The sequence below is a fragment of the Pleuronectes platessa genome, chromosome 16 (genome assembly GCF_947347685.1).
Source record: "Pleuronectes platessa chromosome 16, fPlePla1.1, whole genome shotgun sequence".
Classification (NCBI taxonomy): domain Eukaryota; kingdom Metazoa; phylum Chordata; class Actinopteri; order Pleuronectiformes; family Pleuronectidae; genus Pleuronectes; species Pleuronectes platessa.
Window position 1 is genome coordinate 3257860 of NC_070641.1, and position 25793 is coordinate 3283652.

At 40.6% G+C, this 25793-nt stretch overlaps 1 protein-coding gene across 3 annotated transcripts in view; it reads right to left on the bottom strand.

The window, feature by feature from the left end:
* Positions 1-298: 298 nt before the first annotated feature.
* Positions 299-25793, bottom strand: part of si:dkeyp-72e1.9 (syntaxin-binding protein 4) — a 48011-nt gene continuing 22516 nt past the window's right edge. For 2 of the 3 annotated variants that reach the window (XM_053442677.1, XM_053442675.1), the window contains 13 exons: positions 18657-18763; positions 18393-18534; positions 17992-18064; positions 14344-14432; positions 11942-12038; positions 11342-11469; positions 11061-11153; positions 9217-9282; positions 8832-9044; positions 5742-5858; positions 4204-4253; positions 3980-4101; positions 299-1493 (listed from right to left, as the gene is read on the bottom strand). In XM_053442677.1, coding sequence (XP_053298652.1) covers positions 1435-1493; positions 3980-4101; positions 4204-4253; positions 5742-5858; positions 8832-9044; positions 9217-9282; positions 11061-11153; positions 11342-11469; positions 11942-12038; positions 14344-14432; positions 17992-18064; positions 18393-18534; positions 18657-18763 — 1356 coding nt within the window. In that variant the 3' untranslated portion in view covers positions 299-1434. The remainder of the gene's footprint in view (positions 1494-3979; positions 4102-4203; positions 4254-5741; positions 5859-8831; positions 9045-9216; positions 9283-11060; positions 11154-11341; positions 11470-11941; positions 12039-14343; positions 14433-17991; positions 18065-18392; positions 18535-18656; positions 18764-25793) is intronic. The other variant, XM_053442676.1, reaches the window with a different exon arrangement.

The following is a 25793-nucleotide window of genomic DNA, read 5'->3' on the forward strand; positions in this document are numbered from 1 at the left end:
TATAAAAGTAAAGAAATAGGGAATGAAGTTATAATTTGTTTTATATTTCTATGCACAAAAATAAATTCAGGTTTCTTGACTTAACCACAACCTTCTTTTGGGCTTTTATAAATGTTTTTGTGCCTCAGCCGCCCTATAGTAATGTTTGACCTGTTTCATTTGAATATTGAGATTATCTTTGTATATATCTAGAGCGCCGTTGTGTAGTTTGTGCAACCTCATGGATCAGGCACACACACACCTTAATCATGACCTGTCAGTAGTGGAAATGAAATGTGGAAGTAAACAGGACATCAGGTGCAGTTGTCAGTTATTGCTTTAATATAAAATAGTAACAGAAAGAATATGAGGCCACACCAGAGATGCAAACTGATTCCACTACAAGACATGTCAGAACGTTCAAAAGCATTTGCAGCCGTCTGTATAAATAAACTCAATATTCCACATGTAGCCTATGACTGACTGTGTGACTACTAAACACAAGTTTACACATCTGGAGCTACGGTGACGTACAGCCACTCCTGGATGAACCATGCAGTGATATGAACCTGCAGACGACACACTGCTCAAGTCCAGTCTCCTTAGGAACCTCATTATTTGCATTTTATCCATGAGTAAGGGCAACAGGAGAGTTATTACAGAAAAGGATTCGGGCCATCTAAAAAAAATCTTTTGAAAATGAATTATTTTTTGGAATTCTGAGTTTAAAGTCAGAATTAATGTTTTTTTTCTTTTTCATTAAAAACACTTCACATGGCCCTGGTTCTCTTCTATAAGTTAGCAAGATGGAAAAAGGTACACTGTATGTTATTTAAAGACTTCCTCTGTGGCAGAGCAAAAAAGTGACGGTGAGGGAGGCCAGCTCAGGATTGTCCTGTCCAAGCAAACGCGTCATCCTCCACATGCAGTTCATGGAGTCAATCTATGTGTGTGGTTATAAAAGAGGTTAGGGAGGAGTATTAACAAGGTCTATAGCTCTGTGTGTATCTGTGTGTGTATTTGTGTGTGTGTGTGTGTGTGTTTGGCTCGATCATGCAGCCCCTCCAACATCACCTGCTGTTTGACTAACACAAAAGAGAATTCCAGCAGATGTTTTTATTTGGCAGAGCACTTCGCGTAGAAACTTTTGTACATGTGATTAGTGGAAGGAAGAGAGTCCTCGGGTCACGGCTGAGTTCAACACGCTCCGCTGCTGAACCCTCCGGCAAGACTGTCTAAAATTTCAAAGGAAGACACAAATTTGACGTGTGCGAGCAAGCTTTGGCATTAAAACATTGGCTGTGCTGTGTTCAACCTGTCAGCGTGAACTGAGGATTGGAATTGATTGGAGTGATGAAGTTGTACTCGTGTCTGGCTGTTGATGTGGTGTGGTCTGTTCAGCTGTGTGCTGCCTCCCCCCCCCCCCCAAGACTGTCCTCTGTGGCTCTTGGTCCCTCACACATGATGCGGGCTGATGTCTGGCACCGGCGCCGCCTCTGACACGCGGTCCGATGCTGCAGATTCATCACAGATGGAAAGAAAAATACATTGAGAAGCCATCAATTTTTATCAACATTTTGCATTTAGTTCTTTAAGGCCTCTGTTCTGCTTCTTCGATAACATGTACAATGCATTCACAAGTAATTCAGACCCCTTCACTTTTTCACAATCATGTTGCAGCATTATGCTAAAATAACAAAACAAAACCCCCTAATCAATCAATACCCAGGCCCCTGTCCAAACTCTAGCAAATTTTAAGCAACTGAAATATCTCATTGACATAAGTATTCAATCACTTTGCTTAGAGGAGTCCAGCTCAGGTTCCTTCAATTTCTCAAGATCACCTTTGAGATGTTTCTGCACCTTGACTCTAAATGTCTGGACCCACATGTACAGTGCCTTGCATAAGTATTCACCCCCCTTGGACTTTTTCCCATTATGTACTGTTACTAACTGGAATTCAAATAGACTTAAATAAACTTTTTCCCCGTTTGATCAACAAAACATGCATAGTACTTTGGAGGTGCAAAATAAATTTTATTGTGACACAAACAATAATGAGAACAAAAAAGTTGACATCTGTTGGGTGCATAAGTATTCACCCCCCTGTGTCAATACTTGGTAGAACCCCCTTTCGCTGCAATTACAGCTGCAAGTCTTTTGGGGTATGTCTCTACCAGCTTTGCACATCTAGAGATGGAAAGGTTTGTCCATTCTTCTTGGCAAAAAAGATGAAGCTCAGTCAGATTGGATGGAGACCGTCTGTGAACCGCAATCTTCAAGTCTTGCCATAGATTCTCTATTGGATTGAGGTCTGGGCCATTTTAAGACATTAACATTCTTTAATCCAAACCATTCCTTTTCGCTCCATCCATCTTTCCCTCTATTCTGACCAGTCTCCCTGTACCTGCTGAAGAGAAGCATCCCCACAGCATGATGCTACCACCACCATGTTTCACTGTTGGGATGGTGTGCTCAGGGTGATGGGCAGTGTTGGGTTTTCGCCACACATAGCGTTTTGCATTGAGGCCAAAAAGTTCAATTTTGGTCTCATCTGACCAGAGCACCTTCTTCCACATGTTTGCTGTGTCTCCCACATGGCTTCTGGCAAACTCCAAACAGGATTTTTTATGGATCCCTTTCAACAATGGCTTTCTTCTTGCCACTCTTCCATAAAGGCCAGATTTGTGGAGTAGACGACTAATAGTTGTCCTGTGGACAGATTCTCCCACCTCAGCTGTGGATCTCTGCAACTCCTCCAGAGTAACCATGGGCCTCCTGGTTGCTTCTCTGATTAATTTTCTCCTTGTCCGACTCTTCAGTTTGGGTGGACGGCCTCCTCTTGGTAGGTTTGCGGTTGTGCCATATTCTTTCCATTTTCTTATGATGGATTTTATGGTGCTCAGAGAGATGTTCAAAGCTCTGGATATTTTTTTATAACCTAACCCTGCTTCATATTTCTCCACAACTTTATCCCTGACCTGTTTGGTGAGCTCCTTGGTCTTCATGATGCTGTTTGTTCAGTAATGATCTCCAACAAACTCTGAGTCCGTCACAGAACAGGTGTATTTATACTGAGATTAAATTGCAGACAGGTGGACCCTATTTACTAATTATGTGACTTGCAAATGTGACTTGTGAATGCAATTGGTCGCACCAGATCTTTGTTAGGGGTTTCACAGTAAAGGGGGTGAATACATATGCACTCAACACTTTTCAGATTTTTATTTGTAAATAATTGTGAAATCCATGTAATATTTCCCCCCACTTCCAAATAATGCACTATTTTGTGTTGGTCCATTACATAAACTCACGATGAAATAAATTTTAATCTGTGGTTATACCATGACAAAATGTAGAAAAGTCCAAAGGGGGTGAATACTTATGCAAGGCACTGTATATGCCTCTCCGTGACTGTGTGTGGACGTATGTAAACACTATTTATGCACATTTACATATATACAAATATTCTTTTGTTTTTGTTAGACCTGTTCAAATATTTGAATAAAGATCCCTTTGTTCTTGACCTTTTTTGTGCCGTTCTGATTTATTCGCTGATCTTTTTTTCATTTATCTTGCTTTTATCCCCTTATTAATAATTTATTTTGAAAGGTTTTTCATTCTTCCCATTATTATTAATATTAATAATGGTAGAAGTCATAGTATTATTGTTACTGCAGGGATTTAATGCAAATGGGGCAGCCGCGGCTCACTGAACCCCAGACTGCCCCTGAAGGCTGTGCAGTGTTTGAACAGGATGTGTGAGTGATGGACCAGTTTATAAACTTACCATGTCCTAAGTTGAAAGCTTGTTTGTCTGACTTACATTTCAAAACCCAAATATATTCACTTTCTTTTCTCAGAAAACCTTTTAATGAAACCAATGAAATGTTTTCGATTGGAAAATGAATGAATCCACCATCCAACTTGTCAGCTTTAGTGTGGTGCACAGTTGAGAACTAAAGTCCTGATCTTGTGTATTCTAGTCTGCTCTCTGTACCTTCGCCATCAGCAGTGACTCCTTCCACCAGCTCTTTGGCCTCCACAGCCAGCTGGAAGGCGGGATCAGGAAGTGGTGAAGGTGTGTCAGGGCTGTCAGTGGCTGGAGACGACCTGTTGCTCCTGATATACACACACACATTTACAACCAATGTTCATTAACATGGTTTTACCTGAAAATATAAATGCGAGGGGACTAATAAAGTGATGATGAGGGTCTCTTACCCGCCTTCTCCTCCAAACAGGCTTGGTGTTGTCAGCACTTTGTGGACGTTCTAAAGAAAGAGATCATGTAAACATTCATGTGAAGTGCTGTGATAAAGTTATTTCATCAATAAGATGTTGAAATATAATTATTAATATTAATATATGTAGTGGGAATTTAAAGTACTTCAATTGAATGTATTACGATTATATTCTCATAATAATCACATGAATTTTTGAGTTATGGCCAAAAACACAGCTCATTCGTAAGTCTGAGTGAACCTTTTAGTCAAATTTCCTCAGCCTTTCTGAGATATTGCATGAGAGTGGAACCGCTGTGCCTGTGTCCAGATTAGAGACATGAAAACACTAGGCCGGACAAGAAATGTTCAATTTTACAACCCAACTCAATATGTGTGTGGGTGGAATCAATGTTATTTAATTTGGAGGAGGGGGTGAAATGTTTTTTTCCAGCCATCACGTTAGAGAGGTTAGAGAGAGGTTAGAGAGAAATCTTCACGAGTCTCTCCGATGAAGGATGTTACAACCTCAACCGCATTATCTGAAAAAATTGATTTTTACAAGAGATGCCAGGGAAGAAGGATATGTGTTTATCAAACTGTGTGCAGAGCTGCAGTGTGTTCTTCTGCCACTGGGGGGCAGACTGGCTCTGTAATACTCAGGGGGACCAACACAAGTTTAAAAAATGTCATAGAAGATTCTATTGGCTCAGCAGAGTGCTGTCCACTCAATCCTTACGAGAACATACAAGTGCCTGTTTAGTATTTCATAGGTTTGATCAAACTCAAGTGGCAGTAACGAGGGATCCTAAAAAATGTAACACTTATCTGTAGAACAAAGTACTTTAAGTGGTCATCGTGGCTAGTAAAGCACTTGGTAGATACAGACCATTTGTCTCCTATCACATCTTTAGTCCAGCAAACTGTAAATCTTACAAGTCAAACTAAAACTCTCCCACTCCCTATAAAATGTTACAGAAATCCTGTCTGAGACGTCAGACCTTTATCATCTATTCATGAATTAATAATAGCACATAGGTATCAAAGTATAAGACCGGTGTTAGTCTGTATTTTACTTTTCTTTCTTCAAAAAGGCCCGAAGTGTACTGATTTGGTGCTGTACATATAAACTGGAATTGAACAGAATTGAAGATGTGATGCTTCAAATACAGTCTGCAAATATATAGTTTTATCTTCATCGAAGAACTTTTCTATGTGGCTTTTAACAAACAACAGGGGGAAATCGTACACTTGTTTAGGACTATATTTTGCAGTGGATGCATCTACATTTGGTGCGCTTAAGTATTCCCTGCAGAAGGAGTGGGACTAAGTCAAAATAAATGTGGCAGTTTGTGTTCATAGTGAAAACAGTCACCATGTCATCAAGGACAGTGTGGCTCATTGATGTGGGTTTTTAATGGTTGTGACACACACAGTACTTGTAGTTGCCACTCATTTGGGTCATTGAACATATATACCTCTGTGAGCTGTGGATATGACATCTAACAAGAGCACATGGACACAGGGGGTGAGTGGTACCTGAGCAAAGCCCAGTAGTTTCTTGTTGGAGATCTCCAGGTGTCTCCTGCTCAGCTCAGACTTCTGCAGCCGGCAGTCAATGGTCATCAGCCTCCTGTTCAGCTCCAGCATCTCCTCCTGGCACACATACACACACAGACACACACACAGAATTAGTGTGGACTTTTACACACTAGTCAAAACATCACTAGATTTATTTTATATTAAATTTCTGGCAATAGATCCTTTTCACCTAAATCTTACACACTACACCTTTAACACAAATTTTTACTGACTTGTCTTTATGTGATCTCAACTATTTTTCTTTCTATGCTACATTTATTATTTTTATGTTATAATTACTGCTTTTACATCTTCTTATTGAGTTTACTTGTGAATTTTGAACACAATATCCTGTGTCTGCTTTGTCTGTATAAGCACTTTTTAAAGCCTTTTTCAGAGGTGCTATATTATAACACAAAAGATTTTCTAAAACTAGAAAAAAGAGCATGGTTTTCCAAAGACAGCAGCAATACACTTTCATTGCTTAATATTTGAGCCAGCTTAAGTTCTGTGAAAACAATATCCTAAATCTTTTCTTGCACACAATAACCATCAAATATTTGCAGAAGAGGTCACAAGGAGATAATTAAAAGAGCGGCAGTCGTTTCTGTTTGTCTAGTTAATGTGAGGAAGGCTCCATTCTCCTTATCGCTCCATGTTAAAGAGGCATTTAAGTTCCATACTTCATGAATGTCATTATTTCTTCACTGAGTCTGTTTCTATTGGACTTCGTCACATTTTGATTATCAATCCCAACTTTTCCACCTGTGGCAAACATAAATACATTTTTGCAAGAATTTTTTGTCAATCCATTTTGTGTTTATTAAAATGTGCATAAAAAACAGGGGAATGGAAACTGAATGAAAGAGGAGAGGAATAGTAAAAGATAAGGAATACGTAAGAAACTTATAAATGAAAGCAGAGTGAAGAGGGGAGGGAAGAGGGAAGTGGTTGATCAGACTCATCAGATGTTAAAACTCATCTAAACACTGTGAGCCTGAGTTGCAGCAGCAGTCAGAGGAGGATGCTGAAGAGCATTCCCTGTTCTCTTATTCTCTTATTTTATTTGGTACTGGACTCTGCTTTGTCTAAGAGTCGATCTCTATGAGGCACCGTGCCAGTGTGCAGCCTATGGATTAACCATCTGAAGGGAGGTCCACAGGTAGTGAGGCAGAGGAAATCAACGTAAAGTCTTGTGTTCAACAGAGCAGGCTGATAGTGAAAGCAGAGGCAGAGATCAGTGGCTCAGGCAGTGGAGCTGATGGAAATGTAGCTTGATATGTTTCACAGAGACAAGGCTACAAGTGCAGGCGGCTGACAGCAGGGCCTGGAGGATGGATTGAGCACAGAGAGTAGGAAAAGCAAGTTTCACTTATTTATTTTTAACTTCAAATGAAATCACATGGCCAGTTGTTGGCTCTGGGCTTGATCCTGCACAAGCAGCTGGAATTGTTTTACATGGTTTAGCTCCTGTCTGCAGGTGATCATTGTCAATCAAGAGCTACACTATACAAATATACGAGACGACTGTAACCAACAACCAGATGACTTTGACCAACTGAAAGACTGTAATCAACCAGAGGACTGTAACCAACAACCAGATGACTTTGACCAACTGAAAGACTGTAATCAACCAGAGGACTGTAACCAACAACCAGAGAACTGTGAGCAACCAGAGGACTGTAACTTACCAGAGGACTGTGACCAACAACCAGAGTACTCCGAGCAACCAGAGGACTGTAACCAACCAGAGGACTGTAACCAACAACCAGAGAACTGTGAGCAACCAGAGTACTGTAACCAACCAGAGGACTGTAACCAACAACCAGAGAACTGTGAGCAGCCAGAGGACTGTAACCAACAACCAGAGTACTGTGAGCAACCAGAGGACTGTAACCAACAACCAGAGAACTGTGAGCAGCCAGAGGACTGTAACCAACCAGAGGACTGTGAGCAACCAGAGGACTGTAACCAACAACCAGAGAACTGTGAGCAACCAGAGGACTGTAACCAACAACCAGAGTACTGTGAGCAACCAGAGGACTGTAACCAACAACCAGAGGACTGTAACCAACAACCAGAGAACTGTGAGCAACCAGAGGACTGTAACTTACCAGAGGACTGTGACCAACAACCAGAGTACTCCGAGCAACCAGAGGACTGTAACCAACCAGAGGACTGTAACCAACAACCAGAGAACTGTGAGCAACCAGAGTACTGTAACCAACCAGAGGACTGTAACCAACAACCAGAGAACTGTGAGCAGCCAGAGGACTGTAACCAACAACCAGAGTACTGTGAGTTACCAGAGGACTGTAACCAACAACCAGAGAACTGTGAGCAGCCAGAGGACTGTAACCAACCAGAGGACTGTGAGCAACCAGAGGACTGTAACCAACAACCAGAGAACTGTGAGCAGCCAGAGGACTGTAACCAACCAGAGGACTGTGAGCAACCAGAGGACTGTAACTTACCAGAGGACTTTGACCAACAACCAGAGTACTGTGAGCAACCAGAGGACTGTAACCAACAACCAGAGGACTGTAACCAACAACCAGAGAACTGTGAGCAACCAGAGGACTGTAACTTACCAGAGGACTGTGACCAACAACCAGAGTACTGTAACCAACCAGAGGACTGTAACCAACAACCAGAGTACTGTAACCAACCAGAGGACTGTAACTAACAACCAGATGACTGTGACCAACTGGAGGACTGTAATCAACCAGATGACTTTGATTAACTGATGGGCATTGTGTCTAAATGTAAAACTAGTGTCCAGCACTGAGACAAGTAATCCATCTGTTACTTAAAGCAGTAAATAATATATTACATAATATATATACTAACATAAAAAAGTTATAGTATCAAGTGTTATATTGTTGTATATCATAATATATTTTATATTGTTTAGTTCATATAAAATACTTCATATAAAGTTTATTTATTTATTTTTTATTTATTGATGTTTTGTATGTAAAATCTGAATATACAGTAATTTGTAACTCTGGGATGTCATAGGGTATAAAAGTAAAAACATTTCAGTACCTGTGTGGAATTCACCTTTGGTGCCTCCCCTCCTTGTGCTTGTCTTTTGCTGGCCAACTGATTCTTCAGGTCTCGGATCTCAGCCTCCAGCAGCTGGATGACCTCCTCGTAGTCCTGTTCGGCACTGCTGCCCTGTCGCTGCCCCCCCTCAGCCTCCGCTGCCTGCAGGCGACTCTTCAGACGCGTGTTTTCCTCCACAGTCAAACATGCTTGCTGCAAAAGACAACAGAAGTTTCCTGGGTAAATAATAATAACAAATATGTCTCATTATTATAAACCTTGCTGGCAATTAATTTAACTGTTTAAATATTTATAGTAGTCATGTTAGATAAGTCAGCTTGCTCAGTGTGCCACTCTAAACACACTCTCCTGGCTCCTCTTTCACCTCTGACGTCTTCTGCAGCTCCTCCTCCATGGTTTTCTTGCTGTCTTCCATGTCCTTCAGCATCACCTGCCAAGAGAGGCAGCAGATGAACTGACTGCGTTTTCAGAAATACAACAGAGGAGCAGAGTCGGCCCCAGACATATGCAAACTGAACTCCTGTTTAGAACATTTGAAATGTTTTTATTTTTTTGACATATCAGATTCTGTTAGCTGTAATCACACAAATATATATGTCACACCATGTTAAAGCCCTATGAGACAAATTTTGATATGTGAATATGGGCTATACAAATACAATTTGATTGATTGATTGATTGAACTAATTATGTCATTATAATAGTCCCACAGCCTCTGTCAGAGCAACACAGCATACATAAATTATTCGATCCATCCCCAGTTCCAGATCCCCGACCCATACCAAATCCTTCCACCCAGTTCACTGGTATCCTTCCAGTAGATTTAGTGTAATCTTGCTTAGAAACTAACAAACCTACACACCAACAGACACACATGGGTGAAAACACAACCTCCCTGGCAGAGGCAAATAATCAAACAGATGGGTGTCTTATAGAGGTGTGAAAATTTCGCAAATTCTTATATGCATCACGATCAGACGTGGATGACTCTGCATCTATGCAGAGACAGAATATAATTGATTCAAGTTTCGTTCTTTCTTTTAGTGATGTCCCGCCGCTCCAAATTATAATCAGCGCTGCTTCAGGATCAGGACAGAGGCGCACATTAAAGGTCCGGTCGTCTTTTACCGTGTCAGAGTCTCTGTCTGAGTGTCCTCCCTCCGCTTCCTCGCTGACCTGTGCTCACTTTAGCCTTAAACAATAAACACCAACACTAATCCGAAGTTATTAGGAGCTGAACAGCCACAACATTTATTTTGTGTTTGTCGTTATGTTAGAGTTTATGAGCCACTTATTTAGTATTTAGTGTTTTAATACTGTGATGCGCACAGTCAGGACTTTAGGGTTAAAGTGAACGGAATGATCCCGGTTCTTGATCTGACGCCATCGTGTGAGTAATTAGAAAAAGGCAGAGGAGCAGAGCGGAGTAATGAGCCTCCATGCAGCCCAGGGGGGCCACCGTGATACAGTGAAGACTAAAGCTGCAGCACAGAAGTCTAAACTAAATGAATGTCTAATCAATGTGGAGAGTACTGACCACCGTTATATACTTTTTTAAACAGACAATTCATGAGGCTAGTGAAGATGTACACCTCTAGTGATGAGGTGATAAAAAACAAAAATCCTGGATCGAAATAAATGAATTGATGCATAGAGATGCATAAATGTTTCATTATCGAATCGTAGCCCTTTGAATCAGAATCAAATGGAATAGTGAGGTGCCTAAGAATTCCCACCTGGTGTCTTAGATTTACAGTAGGTGTTTTAATGGCAAGCACTGATATAGGCAACATTATCGGTGGCACAATATTCAAATCACATTCTGCTTCAGGCCCCATAAAGGTTTCTCTGTTTACAGAGGCCAAACAAAGTGTGGGCAGAGAAGATTCATTGCTCATGTTCTGTCAACTAATAAGACAGAAGACAGTCAATAATGACATGTGACAGTAACAGTAAACTCAGCGACAGATGTTGTCTGTCACAGCACATAAAATGTGATCAGCACCAGCTTTATTCCTGTAGGGTACACATGGTCTGACAACTCCTGCAGGACTTCCTGTCACTTACAGGGCTCAATGTGCAAAGAGGATCTTTAACAAATAGTTCAGTAAGTGACAGCTAACAATTTTATAAACAGTAATTGTATTGTGACATTCACATAAGCTTTATCTAGCGACCCTAACTGTGTGTGTGTGTGTGTGTGTTCACCTTCAGCTGCTTCATCTGGGTCTGCAGCTGCTTCACCTCCGTCTGAAACTGCTCCATCTCCTCACTGCTGTAGCTGCATTCAGATTCATACGTCTGCAAACACACACACACACACACACACACACACACACACACACACACACACACACACACACACACACATACACACACACATACACACACACACACACTCTTGCAGTTATGTATATTGTGTGGTTTTGAGCAAGGGTCATAGGCTTTGGGATGTTGCAGGCCTATGAGGGGCTGTGAGCGCTGCTTACAGGTGAATGGAAGGCCGATGTGTCCATCAGACTGGCTGCCTCATGATAGGAGAACATGAAGGGGCCCGCCCCTAAACCCAGCTCCTCCAGGTTCTCCTGGAAGACGCTCCTTGTAGCCTCCACAAAGTCTGAGTGTTACAGACAAAAAACATGGCCGAACAGACAGGGGGGAAATCTCAGAGATTCTATAGTAACATAAGATTTGCCTACTCACAGTGGTGTAATAAGTATCCACTGGCACTCTTTAGGCTCTCCTTTTTTTTTTAAGCACAGTGTTCACATTGCTTGGCAGCTTTTTGTGCATACACATTTATTCATGTTGTAAATGACATATATTCAGGCAAAGACAGGTGCTTTGAGCATATAGTCAATGAAATGCTGCACTTTGACCAGCAGCCCGGGTACAAAGAGAGACAGAGCTGCCTCATGGTTACACAACGTGACACCGTACTCAAGTGACACAACCGGTAAGTGACATGCAGCCTGTGACTTGACAGGACTTCAACAAAGATCTTTCACCTTGCTGTTGACGCAACTGGATGTGTGTGTGTGTGTGTGTGTGTGTGTGTGTGTGCGTGTGTGTGTGTGTGTGCTCCTAACCTCCATAGGCCACAGTGCCCTGTGGGTCTGTGGTCAGATTCTGTCTCAACTTCTTCCTCTTCTCTTCGTTGACATCCAGCCCGAGGAAGGACAAAGCCTGAGAGAGACAGAACGGTGAAGGGGATAAAATCACAGCGGCAGATATTTTTTATACCATAACTTGAGAAGAACAACAGAATGTAGTGTCAATGTACTGAGATCATGCAGCAAGTCCATATTCAATAATTATTCAAAGAGTATATTGGAGGTAGCGAACGATTGACAAGAGTTTGTAGAATGAATAGCTTCAGCTGTCTGGTCCTTAAACAAGGTGCGAGCCTGACATACCTGTTTTGTATTAAGTTTCATCAGCTTTTACTCTTTGTGACATTTCCTCACCTAATACAGTATCTCTCAAGGCTAAAAATACCCATAATCCTTCTCTCCCTCTCTATTTTGCATTTTAAAAAGGAGCCAACAGATCAAACGAGAAGTGTGCCTGTATTCAACATTTAAACTCTCTCTCTGTCTCACTAATCCCGATAATGAATTGGTAGATTAGGGTCAACCTACGGCCAGGCAGGATCCGGACAAAACTAAAATCAAAGATGAATAATGGTTGTAATATATGTGCAGAGGGCAGAGGAAAAAAAGGAGGGAGGTGAAACATGAAACTTTGTGAAAATCCTTAGTGTTCATTTGCTTGATTTTTTTGTGTAGATACAGAAGTAATACAGTAATATAAAGGGAACATAAGGTTCACTGAATTATCTGATGAACACTGTGTTAGACAGCTCTCTACACCAGCACCGTTACATTTCATTTAGCTGAAGCGCTTTTATCCAGAGCGACTTAAATAAGTCCATTCAACAATGAGGGTCCAAACCCAAATACATAAATATTAACTACATCATCAGTTTATTTTTAAACCTTTTTATACACTTGGTTATATACGTTTTATAGACTTAGGCAGAGCAATTTCACTTATGAGCACAGAGGTAGATTGAAGGTCCTGTACACTGTACACTGTACAGGAACAATACAAAGGCACAATTAAAAGAAAAAAAGAAAAAATCGGAAAGCCCTGTTCAAATAATGTTTTATGCAATAAAAGATATGCAGTATAAAAGAGGCATAAGAGTGATTAAGAAATGAAAAATAAAAGATGATGCAAATAAAATAGATAGAACATTGTAGAGCATGAAATTAAAATAGAATCAAATACAAGGATGGTATGATCTTGTAAATAGAATAGAATAGAAAAACACTTCAGGATTCTATATGACAGCTGGTTATATACTCACTGTAGCTTAGATTAAATGTATGATCTGTGTCGCACTATGAGACCAGACAAGCAAAGTGAGTACAGGAACACCAGCACCATTCCCTATTATCCAATCAGCCAATCATGTGACAGCAGTGCAGCGTATACATCCGGCAGATACACGTGCTCCTCAGAAGCGCCCATGTCCTGAGTTGTGAAGTCCTGGTTCAGACTTTGGTGTGTTCATGAGATATAAGGTCAGAATATGGAAAATAAAAAAAATATGGAATATGTTGTATTTATGTTTTTAGAGCATTTAAACAACACCATGACATCTTTTTCCCAATATATGTGTAATAATGAGGAGCAGAGAAAAGGGATCAGGTGTGACAGGCATCTAAATAATTTAGAACGTGCATGTTCATGTCTGTACTGGCTTAAAAAAAAAGTTAAACATTTAACAAGTTGACATTAGAAACTAATCTGTAGAGTGATGATGTCAGACACTTGGCTACTCGTGTACCAACATTTTTGAGTTGTTTTACGAGTTGTTCTCACTTGAGATCCCTATGAATTTTCCCAGTCAGTAACTCCTTATCCCGATAATTCTGACACCACAAGACCAAACAAACAGGTCAGAAGCCTCCGTTAATGTTACCATTAAAACATCCAAATGATGAGAACATGGGATCCCAGTGACTTTGACTGTGAATTTTTTTTTCATTTGAGTCTTTGTAAAATTGATGATCTGAGTTTTTCAACACACAACATTCTAGTTTTTACTCCGAGAAACCATCCAATGATCATCAGGTCTGTGTTGATGAGAGAGGGGAAGCTGACTGAAAGGCTATGGTAACTCAGATAAACACTCTGTAGTTTGATTGTGGATGAACAACAAGTCCAACCTCGACCCGTGGTCGACAGTAGAGAAGGCCACCTCTTCAGCAAATTACAACATTGGAGTCATCACACAGCAAGTGATGCACCAGTCAAACATAACAGGTGGAATATTCAAACACACCCACATCAGGACTGACCAACCCAGCTGTGTAGCACTGACCAGTGCAAATGGGAGAACATGTTTAGCATCCCACCCCAAGAGAAATAAGTTTACCGTTGTGCTGTAAAACAACTTGTCTGACCAGAGCGCAGCACTCACCAAATCTAACTTGTCTAATTTGAGGCGTATGTGGGGGTCCAGTGTGATCTTAGGTTTGGCTGCTGATAGTGACCTCTGGCTTGTTGAACCTAGAGAAAAGCAAAAAGGGAAAGTGGATAAAAGAGGAAGAAGATGAAGACAGAAAGAGAGAAAAATATCATTCTCAATGACTAGATGGGGAAAGGCCAAAAACAGGGGTTAAATGGACTAACTGTATGAAGAGCTTCCATCCACTCAAAGTGCTTTACAGCACAAGCCATACAACACTTCTATACACAGGGCTTTTTCTATCACATGATTTATACACTGCAATTTATGGTTCAGTATCTGCCCCAAGGACACTTCAGAAGGCAGATTGGAAGAGCAGGGGATTGAACCAACAACTTTGTGGTTAGTGGACGACCCACCTGTATCTCCTGAGCCAAGCCAACACCTGTATGAACAACTTCCCCATGTGGAAAAAATACGTAGAAAACCCAGTAAGACGATGACAACACAGCAGGAGCTATTGGTCTATCAACAGAGTGGGGGTAGTGTATGTGAGGCCACAGTGCACCAAGTAAACAACAGAAGGAGAAATATCACTGGATAATCTGTAATATCAGAGTGGATGGACAGATATTCTCTCTGGATTTGGTGTAAGAGGGTAGCTGTGGCGATAGAGGAGGTGTATTCGGGTGAGGGATGGGGTGGGGGGTGAAAAGCAGATGATTAAAATGAGAGGAGTGGGGGAAAGGTGGATGATTACATAGATGAGAGTGAGGGGAAAAAATGCGAGAGGGGAGGGCAGACAGACAGATCCTAATATTAATTTGATGAGTTTGTCTGTCCCAGATTCGTATGTCTGCTCGCTACGGCACGCTGACCTCTGCGTGTGTGCGTCTGCACAGCCCCCTGTTGCTAGGGGTATGAGCTTATTGAAGTCACTAACCTCCACCTCCTCCTTGCCCTCACCAAAGGATTTACACTGCCCCCCCCCCATCCACTACCACCACCAGACCTGCTGTTGAGTTGTGCTTTAAACCCTGATACCACTCCACATCATACACTGTTGTTGTTCTAGGATGAAATATAAAATCTGAGCCTATTTCCAGTTTCAAAACCAAATGTGTCAAACAAATATGCAACAAATATGGTTTTCCTTTTCATTCACTTCGCTCAGAGCCTGTGCTTAAACAACAATCAGTATCAGTATTCACAAAATAGTTGTGCTCGTCAAATAAATAAATAAACAAATACACCCACACGCCCACACAACACACACACACACACACACACACACACACACACACACACACACACACACACACACGCACACACACACTTCAAGTATAGGCCTAACTTTTGAAACTGATCTGGACCCTGGTAATCACTGTTGCATGCAAACAGGGTCTTACACATATCGTCACAAGTCAGTTTATCTCCCTAACAGGATTGAACACCTTCCATGGCCTGTGCCCTGCTGGGCTTTAGGCAGAGGCCGATAGGAGAAAAGGTCATGCTGTCAGTGAGGTCAGCTAGCTCAAAGAGAGGAGCGTGCGTATGTGTGGGACCCAGAGTCATCAGTGGCATGAGCAGGTGTAGGAAATTGTGCTTGTGACTCTGGTTGTGTTGGTGGTTTCCTCCTGTTAAAAGAAGCTTTCCTCTCCAGTGCTCATTCTCGACTTCTCTTTAATATATTAAGGTCTTGATCTCACCATGTAATGTGTCTTGATATAATGTATTTTGTGATTTAGAGCACAGTGACTTTAAAGTGACAGTGACTCTGTGAGACTGCACTATAGCTTTGACATTGCCTTAAAGACAATTCTTTAAACATACAGAAATGACTATGATATCTGTCCATTGTGTGTCTCCTGACTTCACCACAAACTATCCAAGCTACCATGTGGCTTTATCAGTGGGAGCCTGGAGGTGAGCTAAGTGGTCACAGCACCTATAGGTAATGACCTGAGCTGGGCTAATCCAGGCCAATAGGATTGGGACAGGCTCTTGAGTGGCTTTGAGCTGGAGTGTACAAGCGTCCTTTGACATTAGGGTTGCTGGTCTGTTTTAAATCGTTCTGTTTAATTAATAAGCCCTTTTACATTCTGTTTTACGCTCTTTTCAGTCTTAAGGAAAATAAGTAAAAATAGTTTGTTTTCATGTCCAATGTTTGGATTAAACACCTCTTTGATTAAAGTGTCCATATTTGAGCTGTTTACAGTTTCATAATTACCTCCGGCAAGGGCGTTATGTTTTTGTCTGTGTTTGTTTTGTCAGTAGGATTATGCAAAAACTACTTAACTGATTAACATGACATTTTGAGGAGGGGCGGGGCATGAAAGAATGAAAGAACCCTTGCACAAGAGTAGGAACAGTCCAGGTCGGTAGTTCGATCCCCAGCTCCTCCGTCCTGCCTGCTGGAGTGTCCTTAGGCAAGATGCTGAACCCCATATGGCCCCTGGCTGGGTGCATGTGTGTATGATAGAGAAAGTGCTGCACATAGATGTTCTGTATGAATGTCTCTGTAAATGGGGGATTGGCAAACTGCACTATAACATGCTTTGAGACTAGAAAATTGCAATATAGGTATCACATCACAAAAACCTCAATATTAAAAATAGAATTTCCTTTTCAGCCATCAATGATGGTAGTACCAACTACATAATGTTTTCAAACCAATGAATCATTGTGGAACATGTAGAGAAATCCCATGAAACTCGGGTTAATCTCATCTATGAGCTGTAGGCTTGAGGTCAGAAATGTTTACTGGTTATCATCCTCCACTCTGCAAATGAACGATGGAATCACCACATTGTCTACTACTAAAAACAAATGGCTAGAAAGGAACTTTTACAGTAGCCCTCACGTTCCTGTTCACTCGGAGCTCCCCTACTGTGCTTTGGTTTCTTTTAAATCCCACTGAAAATTAAATTTCCTCTGCACCAAATCCTCAGTCTCTGTAAAGGAGAAAATGTTCCTCATTTTTCATTCTCAGATGAGTTGGCTTTTTCTAAAATGTGTCTGATTTGAGGGACTTTAAGGGCAAATAGCTGAAAATCTCAACTCTGATTTGGCAGCAGTTTAATTGTACTTTAACAGTTCGAGCCGCTTTGTCAAACCACATTATATAAGTAATCAGGATAAACATGGCTTTATAACCAGTCTTTTCGTGTTAACCAAAGTATTAACTGTCTAAGCACATAAAGCATATCTCTACTGATATATATATATATATATATATATATATATACACACACATATAGCTTTTACATATCTGGACAAGTAAATTTAAAACATACCTCCTTAAAAACAACGACAAATACATATCAGTGCAAATCTGGTAGTGACAAGCATTCCTATTAATATTTTATGTACAGTAATCTGTGTTGTTAACAGTAGACAGGATACTTTGTAACTTATTAATTCCACTACAGAGATCACATGTTTTGTTTACAGCACATTGACACTGGCGTCAGCTCTCATTTCCAAGTGTATGACATCAGTTTTTTATCCTGACAACACACAGAATTTGTTAGTAGAATAAATTCACTCTCTGTTAAGGAAAACTAAATATCGCTATAGAGTTATCCTTTAAAGTTCCATTTAATCATATGAATCAAACCAGTCCCGGTATCTCAAAGAGTGTGTAGTGAGGTGTTCTACCTGAAATGTGAATATCTGGTGGGCAGATGTCAGGAGAAGGAGAGGACACCTGGACTGCCTCCTCTGTGCAGCTCTGCACACAAAACACACACACACACATATACAGTATTTGATTGAGGAAAAAATTCTTTAAAAAGTTATTTTGATGATATTTTATCCAGGGATCCAGATATGATAGCTACTATTAATTTGCGGATTTTCCAAAGCAGTAAATTATATACAGTATACATGTTGTGCATAGGTAAACTGATACAGGAGGCTATAGGTGTGTTAGGAAACCAAATCCAGATACATTTTCATTAAACTTTTCATTAATTTACAGCTTTTTTAAGCTTTTTCAGCACTAATAAATCAGTAGTCCATGCAGAAAGTCTGGAGCTGTGTTATATCGTGAAGCTGACCTCAGGTGATCTGATGTGGACCTTTAAACGTCCAGAGCTGTGGCTGTTCCCTGCAGCTCGCTGGACTCCGTTGTGGAGAGATGTGCTGCTTGGAAAAAGTCCTTTACCTGGGATGAAGGCTATCTCCACTGCAGTGTCTTGGCTGGACACCCAAAGAGACAAATACAAAGACATGAGTAGGTACACACGACACACTGTATTCAATGTTACTCCAGAGATTCATAGACCCCCGTGGAATTTCTAACCAATACAAGCAGCACCAACCTGAGTTTGACTTTGTTCAGCATGCCTTTGGCCTCATCATGGGTCACACCTATCAAGGACTCTTTGTTAATGGCAATGAGCTGATCTCCAGGCCTCAAACGTCCATCCTAGACAAAGGTGAGACACACAGCTTTAATCTGGAGGTTGTGGTTCTATTAAAGCCATGAGTAGTGTCCTCGGACAAGATACTGAACCCCACATTGCCCCTAATGGCTTTTCCATTAGTGTTAATTGGATCTTTCCTTTGATGCTAGTATATGGGTCACTGTCAAGAATTTTAGCACCAATCCAAGTACGGCCACGATGAAATATTTTCCTCTTCAGGAATTTCAATGTAACATGTAGCCAGCAGCATGACTTTTTAATGAGGGTGTTCAATGAAGGCCCTAAAGATTATAATAGCTTGTGCTTAATTAGCTTCAACATATTGTGTTTTTCTGGAGTTGTGACTTAGATGAAGATGAGTTCATATTTTATAACCAAATAATGCAGAAAACCAGGTTCTTCATAGGGCTAACATTCTTTCCCTCGCCCATGCTGCCTAACCAACACCACCCAGAACCACTTCATTCAATGGCCTGACAAGCAGCCTATAAACATGACATATAGCTCATGTAGTCTAATTGTTTTGTATTTATTTCCATTGAAATATGACATAACAATTCCAGTTTACTAGACTCAGTGCTATAGAGCCTCATATGGTTATTAAAGGTTAAGGTAATGGAAGGCCTCATTTTTACAGTTGGTCTAGATAGAATATAAGACACGCTACATGTTGTCATGGCATAGGTTAGAACTTGATGACTCACTGACACCTAGAAGAAGAGTTGTTTGTGACTCAGCCGCTCCCTGCTGTCAGTCCTAAACTGTTTAAAACTGGAGTCACACCTGATTTCTCAAACCCGAGGTCAAACTGAGATAAATTCTATCTATAGGGCACAGTTCAACTGACAAATGTGACACAGCGAAAGAAACAAATAATAAACAAATAAAGCCAACACAAAACAGAACAAAAACAAGATCCAGAAGAAAATATCACATAGTGTAGTACGCTGATGATCTTGACTGGTAAATGCAGCCACTGAAGACTATCCCCTTCACTAATTTACATACAAATCTCTCCTTTCTGTTTGTGGCGTTTAGCAACCTTAGAGCTACATCTGTCCTGATAAATGCATGTCTGCATAATCCCCTGCTGACTCATCCCATACAGCAAATGACAGTGCATGAAATGCTAGCCTGCTTCCTATGACACAAGGGATTAAGAGTTGGGATTTGGGGGAAATGAACAAACTGCTTCTATAAGCAGAAGACTGAGAAACAGAGTGGGTCAGTGTCAGTTGCTGTTGTAACAAAGCCAGGCTTTAGTGTACAGCGTTAAAGACACTTTGTGACAGGAAAGACGTACAGCTTTGCTTTATCATGCCCTGTTTCCCACACAGTTGTGTCTTACTTATCTGTGCCATTCACAATCTGTTATGGTGATTTTCATTGTGTAAATCTGTGAAAAGCACTGATGCTGGATTAATTCAGAGAGATGGCTATTCAGTTAATAATGACATGTATTCAAGCCAGAACTTTATACAAGTACTGTGTTTTTAATTAGAATTAAATGTCTGCAGCCTAAAAAAAACATCTAAAAACACAAGCTGAAAATTAACTTTGGCTCTGACATGTGAAACTACTACATTCAAAATGTTACTTACTAAATGAACATGTGGACGTTTTGGCAGCAGAAGTACTGTTTTAACATTTGGTTTCCTTTTTTGGGCCACTTGGCGGTGGTGCGGTGATGAAATTTGACAGATTGCCAAACTTCTAGTAGTGGGAGTAGTTGAGGAGGTTTATCCTCTGTTTCCCCAGTACGCATGTCGAGTCCTTGGGAAAGACCCCTTGCCCCCACGATGTACCATCAGTGTGTGTGTTTAATGGTGATTGTGACCTGAGGTATAAAGCACCTTCAGTGTCTTTAGACAAGGAAAGTGACATATACATAACTTGTGGGAAACCAGATTCTGCATACCACTGCTCTATAAGTTAACGAGTTCTTCCTTGGCCCACCATTCCACCAAATTTAAATAAATTGGTTAAATAGTTTTTTTGCATATTCCTTCTAAAAGAAAAACAGCAACGAAAACAACCTTCCTGGTGAAATAAAAAAATGCAATGTTCAGTCTTAAGGTTCTCACTAAATTGAAATAATACTGGAGCATTTTGTCTTTGTGTAGAGAGAATAGGTTCCACAGCTGTGAGATGTTACCGACCAAATTCATCCTTTTATTAGGAGCAAAATGTCCCATTACTGAAGAAAAACAAAAAGTACAAGGCTCTGCACATAGACAGGGATCATGGGATATATATATTCTTAGCCCTGAGGCACTGCTAGCCTCAAGTGGTCTCTGTTAGTCAGTGGTACTTACTGGTATCTTGAATTTCTAATCTTGTAGAAACAGCTTCCTTCATGCATAAAAGCACAATCACAGATTCCTTCATTCTCTGCCACCCCCCTTTATTCTCCATCTTTCCTTGCTTGTTATGTTGCCCACAGTTGACAGTGAGTGGGTGAACATCAAGGCGAGGAGGATGGGATTGGGGAGAGGGAAGCAGGGGATGCAGGAGGACAAGAAGAAAGCCAGGGATATGTGCAAACAGGAGGAGCATACACAACTGTTTGGCTAATTTCATTTAAATAAAACTGGAGTACTACGTTTGTAGTTTAGTCTATTATTTCTGTTGGTTTTGATATCATAATAGTATCCAAAGTAATATGCAAAAAGGTTTTCCCATACACAATCATTCTAAAAAAGCCTGTGAAGCCTTTATTGTTGCTTAGCTTCGTCAGAAAAGGACCTTAATATATACATATATAAGATACAATTCTGTGTTTGCATTCTATTGCTGCATGCATGGCAAAGTGATTGTTACAAACTATATGGTTATAAGTTAACCCGTTAACACATTAACACCATAACATGGTCTATTCTGTACACTGCTGTAGTACTTGCATAATCAAAAAAGCAGATAGCGCAACAGTGTACTGAATTACTGATGTCAGTGTAGGGAATAATGTGATCAGAGCAGGAATAAAACTATTATGCACAAAATAAAGATTTGACTCCAATGTTATGATAATTTATTCATCAGATGTGTTTTGTGTGATGATTTGAGATTTAGTTAAGTAACTGTGGAGTTTTAGTATAGATTAATGAGTTACCATGTGAAGTCATTTGAACCATTTTGTGTGCTGAGATGTATCAAAAATATTCTGATTCATTTCTAAGAAACTGAATTTTACCATTTTTTATTTGGCCTGAACAAACACATAAAAATTTACTTTTTCCTGAAACTATATTGAATTTCTGTGTTCGGGTCGAATTAACCGTGAGGTCGGATGCAACAATTTACTGCAGTCTTCTTCTTGTTCTTTTGGTTTAACATATATGTTATATGTTACTATGTTACTATGTTAAATGTAATATGTTATATATGTGTTTCCCCGTCAACTGCGTAGATGTTGCCTGCCAGGTAATAAGAATTTCACTGCTCTGATGACGCTACATTATTTGGTGCATGTGACAATAAACACATTGATTTGACTTTGATTTGATTTGATATGATTTAACGGCGGTTGGCTTACTGCACCAGGATTTACAACATTCAGACCGGAAGAATAAAAAGTGTATATTTCCATTATGTGACATTCATCACAGAGAGCTGGCTGAACAACAACATCCGTGATGCAGAGATCAAAGTATGGCTTCCGAATAAGGAGCTTCAGGAGGAGCAGAGGAAGAAGTGCTTGTCTTTATGTGAACAACAGCTGGTGCACAACCGTGGACATGGTTGACAAATAATGCTGTCTAGACCTAGAGCTCCTCATGGTAGGGGCAGACTGTTATTTTTTCCAAGGGGATTCACAATTATAACAATTGGTAAATGGTCTGTATTTATATGGCACTTTTCTAGTTCTGACGACCACTCAAAGCGCTTTACAGTACAGTTTTACATTCACCCATTCACACACACATTGATACAGTGCATCTATTTGCAACGTTTCTCTATGAGAGGAGTCAATGTTGGGTTCAGTATCTTGACAAACACACTTCGGCATGCAGACTAGTGAAGACAATTATGGTGCATACATTCCCCCACAAGTTAAGGCTCAGGTAGCGCTTGAAAAGCTGAATGTCATCATCAACAAACAACTGAGGGCTCACCCAGACGGTGTGATCATTGTAGCAGGGGACTTCAATCATGCAGATCTCAAACTGGTCATGCCCATACATCATAAAAATGTTTCCCAACCAGAGAAGGTAATGATAACTATCATAAGGCAACAAAAAGATACATTATTCATGGCTATACATCCTGCAAACTTATCTTTTTTTCATTCCTTCCAAAACAAACGCACATGCCGCCTTTACTGAGATTTTCAAAATATGAGACAATGGAATAATCAACATAACTGAGAAGTTAATTGTAGGGATTTTAACTTTATATTCTCAATTTCTATTTAAATAAAAAATAAATGTATGTAAAGTACTTTGAGTAAATGGTAGTGCTGTCAGTTAAACGCGTTATTAACGGCGTTAAAGCAAACCCATTTTAACGCCGTCAATATTTATACCCGGGGCCCTTCCGGGTCCCTTACGTGCTTATGTATCCCTTCTTACGTGCTGACGGGCGTCGCCCCACTTTTCTAAAATTTACGGCAAAGCTCCGCAAGCTCACTCAGCCCGCAAGGCTGTTATTGGTCTCCTCTACATCCCTTCTGGAGCTGCATTTACGGTTTCATGCCCCATAATACAGGCAGAAACAACGGGAGATTTAGAAGAATGAATATGGACCGCAGAAGAGATCCGAAAGTATGTCCACTTGTATAACCCGTCACTGACTGGCGTATTTGTCCGCCTGAAAAAGGCTACAAGGAGCCGCAGTAGCTATGTAAATAAACAATCGATGAAGAAGAAAGAAGGCGTCTCTCAGGTCGTCTTCGACAAAAAGCATTACTCCGCCTAGTGTTCTGGCGCGGATTTGCTTTGTAAGACGCGCAACGGTTGGGGAAGCATGAATGACAACGAGTCTTGCGCCACAGCGGCGTGAAAAGACGCAGACGCAGTCGCAGAAGCATGTTTAAGTCACAATAATTTTTTTAAACATCATCGTATCAGGCCGTCATGAAGTACCAGGAGCGGGCGAGTGTGTGTGTCTCTGTGTGTGCGTGTGTGTCCTCCCAGATTGTGTGTGTGTGTGTGTGTGTGTCCTCCCAGATAGCGCACCGCTCCGGCGGCTCCGCCCCCCGCCCCCGCTCACTCGCTCAGAGAGACAAAGTGAGATCAGAGTTCGTTCACGTTTAGGAGCCGCTCAGTGACTGACTGCCTCTTAACTATGGAAGCAGTGAAAACACAGCGTTCTTCTGGTCTCAGCTGAGCAGAGATCAGCGCAGCAGCTTCTTGATCAGAGCAGAAGCTGCAATTGTTTTTTACCTAGCTTCAGTATCTGTGTTCGCCTCCAGTCTGACCTGCTCTCGCTTTTTGTTTTAATATTTCAGCAACTAAAATATATATGTTTAAGCTATTAGGCTGCAGCTATATGTTTTTATTTATTTCAAAATAGGGTACTTCTTATTTCATACATTTTCCACAAATATGGCGAGGACTCAAAGTTCTGTGTTTCATTTATTTCAAAGTAGGCCGACACTTGCCTGTGTATTTTGTTTGTTTGTTATTTTGTTGCTTGTCTGTTTGAGTAGCTGGCTGAAAGCAAAGAAGTAGTAGGCTTACCTTTTATTGGTAACCTAACTGTTACGGTTCATTGTTTCTGAAATAAGAGGCCTGACTGCTATGTTCACAGCAAACTTGAAAAAAAGAAAATATTAAGCCATGGTTTAAATGGCCTTGTATTTATATAGCGCTTTTCTAGTCTTGATGACCACTAAAAGCGCTTTACAGTACAGTTTTACATTCACACACACATTCATACAGTGCATCTATTCGCAGCACTTTGTTATTCTATGGGGGGCCATTCAGGGTTCAGCATCTTGCCCAAGAACACTTCGGCATGCAGATGGGTCAGACTGGGGATCGAACCACCGACCTTCAGGTTAGAGGACGACCACTCTACCCCTCAGCCACAACCACTACAGGCTGAGTCCTTGTTTACCTGAAATGTGCACTTTATAATTTTATTTTGTACCGCCCTGTTTGGCAATGTTGTTTTTCCATAAAATAAAAAATTTGCATAAAGCAAGCCAGTCCACTTTTCCATGTTGATAGAGCATTAAAACGGGAAAAAAAATGATGGAAAAAAAATAAATGAAGGGACGTTTAGAATAGATAAAAATGTGCGATTAATCTCGATTAATTTTGAGTTAACTATGACATAAATGCGATTAATCGCGATTAAATATTTTAATCGTTTGACAGCACTAGTAAATGGTAAATGGTCTGTATTTATATAGCACTTTTTTTAGTCTTGATGACCACTCAAAGCACTTAGTCTTAATATCGTAGTCTTATGAGTGACTAGAAACATGCTGTATAAATAAAGGCAGCCGATTCACATGTGTACAAGGCAATCATGAATAACACTGTCCATGATGATTCTCATGTCATCTCTTGTTTCAAACTCTAGATGTGTGTAAATACAGGTCTGAACTTGCATGTGCATACCTCTTCAGAAAGTCCTTGTCCCTGTGTCCAGGTAAATTAACATCTACTGGATATCTATCGTTTCAAACCGGATCCTTAACAACCAAAGACTGCCACTTTTGAAAATTCTTCCTTGTGAACTATTGGTTCCACTGCCCCTTTACTTCTGTTTCCAAGATGTGCACAAATATGGACAAAATTAAAAAAGAGAACTAACAGAAGGTTACATTTGATTCTGTATCTAACATTGAAGATGAATGGGCCTTAGGTCACGTGAGGTATATCCAATTGATCACCTTAACCTCCACATGTTTACCTTGAGCTCTTTGCAAAATCTTTAAATATGCACCTAATTCCCATGACATTGGGCCAGGTGTGAACAATGTCAATATTAGTGATAGCCCAGTGAGAAAAAGATGGGTTAAGGAAGTTACTATTTAGAGCAAGCAAAGACTGACTTTAAGGGAAATCTAAATCCAACAAAAAC